Source organism: Trichechus manatus, unplaced genomic scaffold, assembly GCF_000243295.1.
Source record: "Trichechus manatus latirostris isolate Lorelei unplaced genomic scaffold, TriManLat1.0 scaffold00265, whole genome shotgun sequence".
Taxonomy (NCBI): Eukaryota; Metazoa; Chordata; class Mammalia; order Sirenia; family Trichechidae; genus Trichechus; species Trichechus manatus.
The window spans coordinates 69,602-77,827 of NW_004444201.1; the positions used below are offsets into that span (position 1 = coordinate 69,602).

General features: G+C 43.0%; 1 protein-coding gene across 1 annotated transcript in view; it reads left to right on the plus strand.

Annotated features, from left to right (window-relative positions):
- Nucleotides 1–1,426: 1,426 nt before the first annotated feature.
- The window catches only part of BMS1 (BMS1 ribosome biogenesis factor), an 81,910-nt gene continuing 75,110 nt past the window's right edge, over nt 1,427–8,226 (plus strand). The window contains exons 1-3 of the mRNA XM_023724844.1: nt 1,427–1,552; nt 4,693–4,902; nt 6,026–6,216. Coding sequence (XP_023580612.1) covers nt 4,727–4,902; nt 6,026–6,216 — 367 coding nt within the window. The 5' untranslated portion in view covers nt 1,427–1,552; nt 4,693–4,726. The remainder of the gene's footprint in view (nt 1,553–4,692; nt 4,903–6,025; nt 6,217–8,226) is intronic.

Consider the following 8,226-nt stretch of genomic DNA (forward strand, 5'->3'; position numbering starts at 1 on the left):
CCACAGCAATGGTTTTTTTGGGTTATACACGATGTACTTTGAAACCCAGGATAATCCTCTTGACTTCATGTACTTGAATGGAAAATCAGTGCAGAGTGTTCTCAAAGAATGTGTTGTGAACATCCCTGTCCTTGTGACACACGATGCACTTTGAAAAACAGGATAATTATCTTAAGTTCATTTTTCATGAGCAAATGTATGTAGTGTTTATTCAGTCAAAGAATGTACTGGAAACCTTCTTATTCTTGTAATGCAAGATTTGCTTTGAAAACCTGGAAAACTATTTTGCCTTCATTTACTTGATGAAAGAAACTGCGTAGTTCTTTCTAATCAAAGAACATATGGGGAAATTTCATGTCCTTGTCACACACAATGCATTTTGTAAACCAGGATAACACCCTTGACGTCATGTACCTGAATGGAAAATCTGTTTTCTTAAAGAATGTACTATGAACTTTTCTGTCCTTGTTATAATGTATTTTGAAAACCAGGATAACTTTCTTGACTTTGTTACCGGGTGGAAACCCCAGGTTCTGCTCGGCGTGACTAGAATCGGCCAATAAACGAGAGCGAAGTGGGAAGGCAGAAAATCACCTTTATTTCCTTGGGCAAGGAAGAGAGTTAGTCCGGGCTGGTGCCGCCAAGACTGCTCCAAGAGGGTTAAGGGAAAGGTTACTTTTAAGGGGTTCCCAAGTAGGAAGTTCATACAAGTTACATCAGCAACATTTTTAATCATACCACACAGGCACAATGGGGTTTACATATAACTTCATGCATCACTAAGCCAAGTAAACAGGATTCTAATGCAAATCTGGAGCGATGGAGGGAGTAGCCAAGCAAACGAAACAGGACTCTAATGCAAAGCTGCTCCAGGCTTTGCCTTAACTTCCTGTACTTGAAAGGCATAATCTGTGTAGTGATTTCTCAGTCCAAGACCGTATTGGGGACTTTGCCGTCCAAGTAGTACAAGGTGAGCAAGCGGAGGAGGAAAAGCTCTTGTTTTCTGACTCCCAGTCTCGGGATCTCCCATTATGCGAGTGAGGACATGGTGGGTCTGGGGTGACCAAGGCTACGTATGTTCATTTGGGCCTTTTGTACCGCACCAAGGCACGGCCGCAGTGTGGACATGACCTTTGGAGGGGATCAAGCGTGCGCGGCGCAGGTTCTAGGGATTCAGACTGAGGCATTTAGTGTTCGGCGGCAGGCGCCACTCTACAGACCCTTCCGTCTAGAACTCAGCTGAGAACAGAGACTTGACCCGGCGAGCCCGGGCGCCGGGTAGAACGTGCCTTGAAGGCGTCGCTTGCGGCCACCCTCAACCAATCACCGGTTTTATTCTTGGCTTCCCCCTGAAAGTCGTCCCTCCCCCGGACTCCTTCTTCGGCTTCCTTGTTTCCCGCCGGGGGGTAGAGGCAGAGCGTAGGGTGCATTTCCGTTTCCGCCGGTGTCCATGTGTGCCTGAAGAGTTGGAGCAGTCGTGAACCAGGTAACGGCTTCGGCGTGCGGAAGGCAGCGTTGGCGGGTCCTGGGGGCTGAGGCTCCAGGAGGATTGGTGAGTCGCACACCCGGTTAAGATCCTCCTTCGGCCTTCCCGCTGAGTCTTTCCTCCTGAGGAGCTGCTCGTAGCTCGGACTGATACACATTCCGTTCATGCCGGAGTGGTCAGAGGTCTTGGACGACTGGCGAAGTGAATTTGTGCTGAATCCAGACGGGAACGGGAGGTGGCGGGGAGAGGTCACTTCTTGGGAGGGCAGTCCGAGCACGTGACGGTAGACCTGAGCCAGATTTGTGGGTTCAGATTGTGCTTTTCCCACTAAGAAAGTCACCAGTACGAGTTCAGAACCAAAATACAATAGGGAAGAAAATAATGTCTTAACGTCACCAGTGACTAGTTTATTAGCGTTCCTAGAACCCAGTTTTCCTACCTCCCGGGCCAGTGTTTCTTGACATTATGCTAAGATGTAAAAAACTAGTTGCCCTAGGGTGGACCCTGACTCATGGCCACCCTATGTGTTTCAGAGTAGAACTGTGCTCAGTAGGGTTTTTAGTGGCTGATTTTTTCAGAAGTAGATCGCCATGCCTTTCTTCCAAGTTGCTTCGGGGTGGACGCAACCTCCAACCTTTCTGTTAGCAGCCAAACACATTATCTTTTTGCAATACCCAGGGATGTAAAAAACAAAAAACCAAACCCACTATTGTCAGGTCGATTCCCACTCATAGCCACTGTATAGGATAGGGTAGAACTGCCCCATAGGGTTTCCAAGGAGCAGCTGGTGGATTTGGACTATCGACCTTTTGGTTAGCAGCCTTATCACTTTACCACTGCGCCATCAGAGCTCCTACTCAGAGATGTAAAGACTGTTTCTGTGTGTCTGTGAGAAATCTCTGACCCCCAGTGTGCGCTGATTGCACCCAATGCAGCCTTCTGACCTGACCCTTTCTGATTGGCACAGAAGAGATTATAGTTTGCATTTCCTCTACCAGTGAAGCCATATCTGTAGGTATCTCCTGGTACCGTGCCTAGCACGTCATAACTCGTTGACTTTGAGTTGATTTTGACTCATGATGATCCCATGTGTTACAAAGTAGAACTCCTATATAGGGTTTTCTTGGCTGTAATCTTTTTTTTTAATGTTTCTAAAATCATCTTTTATTTATTTATTTATATTGTACTTTAGATGAAGGTTTACAGAGCATACTAGCTTCTCATTAAACAATTAATACACATATTGTTTTGTGACATTGGTTGCCAACTCCCATGACATGTCAACACTCTCCCCTTCTCGACTTTGTGTTCCCCGTTACCAGCTTTCCTGTCTCCTCCTGCCTTCTCCTTCTTGCCCCTGGGCTGCTGTGCCCCTTTAGTCTCATTTTTTTTATGGGCCTTTCTAATCTTTGGCTGAAGGTGAACCTCAGGAGTGACTTCATTACTATAAGGGTGCCTGGGGGCCATACTCTTGGGGTTTCTCCAGTCTCTGTTAGACCAGTAAGTCTGGTCTTTTTTTTTTTTTTTTTTTTTTTTTTTTTTTTTTGTGAGTAAGAATGTTGTTCTACATTTTTCTCTAGCTCTGTCTGGGACCCTCTATTGTGATCCCTGTCAGAACAGTCTGTGGTGGTAGCTGGGTAGCATCTAGTTGTGCTGGACTCAGTCTGGTGGATGCTGTGCTGCTTGTGGCCCATCGACCAGTGGAGTATCTTAGATGGCTGCTCACAAGCTTTTAAGAACCCAGACGCTACTCACTGAAGTAGAATGTAGAATATTTTCTTTATAAACTATGTTATGCCAGTTGAGCTAGATGTCCCCCGAGACCATGGTCCCCTCAGTCCTCAGCCCAGTAATTTGGTCCATCAGGAGTTTGGATGTGTTTGTGGCGCTTCCATGACTTTGCCTTGGACAAGTTATGCTGGCTTCTCCAGTATTGTGTACTGTCTTACTCTTCACCATAGTTACCATTTACATATTGTCTATTTAGTGTTTTTCCATCCCCACCCCTCCCCTCACTCGTAACCATCAAAGATCATTTTCTTTTTGTGTATAAACCTTTTCATGAGTTTTTATAGTAGTGGTCTCATACAGTGTTTGTCCTTCTGTGATTAACTCATTTCACTTAGCGTAATGCCCTCCAGATTCATCCATGCTGTGAGATGCTTCACAGATTCATCATTGTTCTTTATCCTTGCGTAGTATTCCATTATATTTACCTTATTTGTTTATCTATTCATCTGTTGATGGGCACCTAGGTTGTTTCCATCTTTTTGCTGTTGTGAACAATGCTGCAGTGAACATGGGTGTGCATATGTCTATTTGTGTGACAGCTCTTATTTCTCTAGGATGTATTTCTAGGAGTGGGATTGCTGGATCATATGTTATTTCTATTTCTAGCTTTTTAAGGAAGTGCCATATCATTTTCCAAAACGGTGGTACCATTTTGCATTCCCACCAGCAGTGCATAAGAGTTCCAGTCTCCCCACAGCCTCTCCAACATTTATTTTCTGTTTTTTTGATTCATGTCTTGGCTGTAATCTTTAAGGAAGCAGATTGCTGAGACTTTCTTCTGTGATGTCCCTGGTTGGGTTCAAGCTGCTAACCTTTAGGTTAGTAGTCAAGTGCAAACCATTTGCGCCACCCAGGGATGCGTCATGCTGGAGGATCATTAACATTTTTTAATTTTTTTTAGTAAATTTTGAAAAATAGTTTAAGGTAGGAAACTGCTTAATCTAGTTGATATCTGGGCTTGATGTCCAATATGGTAGCCACGAGCCACAGGTGGGTGCTTAAATTTAGAATTAAATTATTAAAATTAAATAAAATAATAAATTCAGTTTCTCAGTTTCACTAACTACATCTTAATTTCTCAAGCATTTTGTATTGAAAAGTGCAGACTGAATATTTCTATTGTAGAAATGGACAGTGCTGACCTAGACACTAGGGTCGCTATGAGTTGAACTCAACTCGACGGCCACAGGTTTGGTTTTTTTTTTTTTGGACCTAGGCACTTGAGATAACTAATAATCTGTTTTATAGCATAATAGAAAGAAGTGAAATTGGGGATGACATTAAGCAGTTTTTAGCCCTGATGGGTGAACAAATGCATAATCTTTTCATAAAGAAAAAAATCACTGTTTTTCCCTTTTGTTGGCTGGATTGCTAAATGTTTCCCCTACTTTTCTACCTTCACCCATCCGGAGTAGGTTAGAACTGTTTGTGAACTGGTAAAAAGCTACTATGGAGACTAAGGACCAGAAGAAGCACAGAAAGAAAAACAGTGGACCCAAAGCTGAGAAGAAAAAAAAAAGGCATCTGCAGGATCTCCAGCTTGGAGATGAGGAGGATGCCCGGAAGAGAAACCCCAGAGCTTTTGCAGTCCAGTCTGCTGTGCGGATGGCTCGATCCTTTCACAGGTACCTTTAGCGAGAGTCTGGTGGTTCTGCCCATTTATTCCTACAAAACGGTAGGAGCCTTTCACAGATGACCTTTGGATTCATGAGCTCATGTAACATTGGAATTAGAAGTTGCCCAGTCCAGCTCCAAAGGGTATGGAGATGAGTGTTGTATACTGTTTAATAAAATGTGCAAAGCCTTTCCTGTGGAAGCTGCCTTGCTTCCAGATTGGACACGGATTTTTTTTTTGCCCCACTAGAAAAGCTTAGAGTTTTTCCTTTTAGAATTTGTTTGTTGCTAAACTTTCTAATTTCTCTGGTAACAAGTGTGCTTGCTTTTTTCTAGTATGTTTCATACAATTGTAATATGTGGTATCAAATAGCTTTATTTAGTGAGTCCTTAGTGTATGGCAGGCAGTGTACTTTAAAAATTACTGAATTCAATCCTCCAAACAGTCTTAAGAGTGTAGGGATTATTGTTGTCCTCATTTTATACTGAGGCTCAGAAAGCAAGTCACCCCCAATCACATAACCAGTAAGTAAAAAAAAAAAAAAAAGGATAACAGTTGCCGTGAAGTCGACTCAGACTCAAGACAACCCTGTGTGTGTTAGAGTAGAACTGTGTTCCATAGGGTTTTCCGTGGCTGATTTTTTGGAAACAGAAGCCAGGCCTTTCTCCCAGGAGCCTCTATAAACTCAAGCCTCCACCTTCAGTTAGCAGCTGAGTGAGTTAACCATTTGCACACTCAGGGACTTCAGCCGGTAAGTAGGAGAGCCATACTGAACTCCTCTGCTCTTATGGTATTCTGCCTCAGTGTTTGCCTTTTGTTTTCTTTTAAATGTATTCCTGTCAGTGTATAAATGAATCCATTTTAAGGTGGTTATAGTTTTCAACCCTCTGTACTATTGAAGTTATCTTGTTACATCATTACTGAAAAAGCATTATTTGGATTGGGGCCAGAAGTTAACAAGTTAACAATCAGCAAGTTACTTATTTCCATATATTGTCTGCTTTGCTCTATTTAAAATGGTTGATGCCTTTTATGATTTGAAAGTGAATTTACCCCTCTCTCTCTCCCTCCTCCTCCTCCTTTCTCCCTTGACCTCCCTCTCTCTCTCTCTCTCTTTTTTTTTTTGCAAATAGGACTCAGGATTTGAAGACAAAAAAACATCACATTCCAGTGGTTGATCGAACTCCACTAGAGCCCCCACCCATAGTGGTGGTGGTCATGGGGCCTCCAAAAGTTGGGAAGAGCACTTTGATACAGTGCCTCATTCGGAACTTCACCAGGCAGAAGTTGACTGACATCAGAGGCCCAGTCACAATCGTGTCAGGTAGGAGGGTGTGGCCACAGAGCTGACATAGCAGGTATTGTTGTCTGGGGGCCACGCATGTCTCTGTTGTTTTTGTGACTGGTAAATGTTAAGGTAATATTGTTATTTCATATCATCTCTTTTATGCTTTTACTAAGTTGGTTGTAGAAAAGGTAGGTTCCTAGAGATAATAATGGTGTAGTTATTAGTTGCCATTGAGTTGGCTCTGACTCATGGTGACTCCATGCACAATGGAACGGAACACTGCCTGGGCTTGTGCCATCCCCGTGATCAGTTGCAGATGTAACATTGTGGTCCATTGGGTTTTGATTGGCTGATTTTCAGAAGTAGATCTCCAGGCGTTGCTTCCTAGTCTGCCTTCTTCTGGAAGCTCCACTGAAGTAGCATCATAGCAAAATGCAAGCCACCGTGGTACAACAAACTGACAGACTAATGGTGGCTGCGCGTGAGGTCATTGACTGGGAATAGAACCCAGGTCTCCCTCATGGGAGGCGAGAATTCTCCCACTGAACCACCAATGCTTCATGCATACCTTGTTCTGACTAGATTTGCCAGGTATGCTCCTCTGAAGGACTCGACAGGCCTAGACAGGCTAGCGTGACCATGGTCGGCACATTTAGTTAACAGCTTCAACAGATGCATGCAAGGTTGGAAGCGCTTACTCATTTATAGCAAGGTAGCTACCTGGCCAGCTGACTGAAAGAGAGCCGCATTTGTGTCTGTTCCAAAGAAAGGCGATCAAATGGAATGCAGAAATTATTGGACAATATTGTTAATATCACATGCTAGCAAAATTTTCCTGAAGATAATTCAAAAACAGCTGCAGCTGTCTGTCAGCAGGGAGCTGTCAGAAGTTCAAGCTGGATTCAGAAGAGAACGTGAGTGAGGAATATCATTGCTGATGTCAGATGAGTCTTGGCTAGAGAATACCAGAAAAATGTTTGCCTGTGTTTATTGACTACATGAAGGCATTTGATTGTGTGGATTATAACAAATTATGGATAACATGAAGAATGGAAATTCCAGAACATTGCATTCATGCAGAACCTATACACGGATTAGGAGACAGTCATTCGAATAGAAAAGGTGATACCGGTGGTTCAGAATTGAAAAGGTGTGCAACAGGTTTGTATCCTTTCCCTTTACTTGTTTAGTCTGTATGCTGAACACATAATCTGAGAAGCTAGACTATATGAAGAAGAATGTGGCAGTCTTGATTGGAGGAAGACTGATAAGCAGATGGCACAGTCTTAGTTGTTAAAAATGAAGATGACTTGGTGCAATTACTGATGAAGTTCAGAGCCTTCAGTATGGATTACACTCGAATGTAAAGAAAACAAAAATCTTCACAACTGGTCTGATAAACGACATCATGATACACGTCTAAGAAATTGAACTTGTCAAAGATTTCGTCCTACTTGGATCAACAGTCAATGCCCTGGTAGGCAGCAGTCAAGAAAGCAAGCAATACATTGCATTGGGCAGATTTGCTGCAAAAGACCTCTAAAGTTTTATAAAAAGCAAAGATGTCACTTTGATGGCTAAGGTGCATCTGACCCAAGCCGTGGTCTTTTCAGTTGCTTCATATGCATGTGAAAGCTAGACAATGAAAAAGGAAGATCCCAAGAAGAATTGACACGTTTGAATTGTGTTGGTAAAGAGTATTTAGTCTACCCTGAACACCAAAAAAATGAAAAAATCTGTCTTGGAAGAAGTACAGCCAGAATGCTTCTTAGAAGGGAGGATGGTAAGACTTTGTCTTGCTTACTTTGGACATGTTATCAAGAAAGACCAACTGGTAGGAAAAAACATCATGTTTGGTGAAGTACAGGGTCAGCAAAAACGAGGGAAACCTGCAATAAGGTGGATTGACAACAATAGCTGCAACAATGGGCTCAAACATACCAATGATCATGAGGACGGCACAGGACCTGGCAACATTTCGTTCTGTTACACGTAAGGTCACCAACATACCAATGATCGAGAGGACGGCACAGGACCTGGCAACAT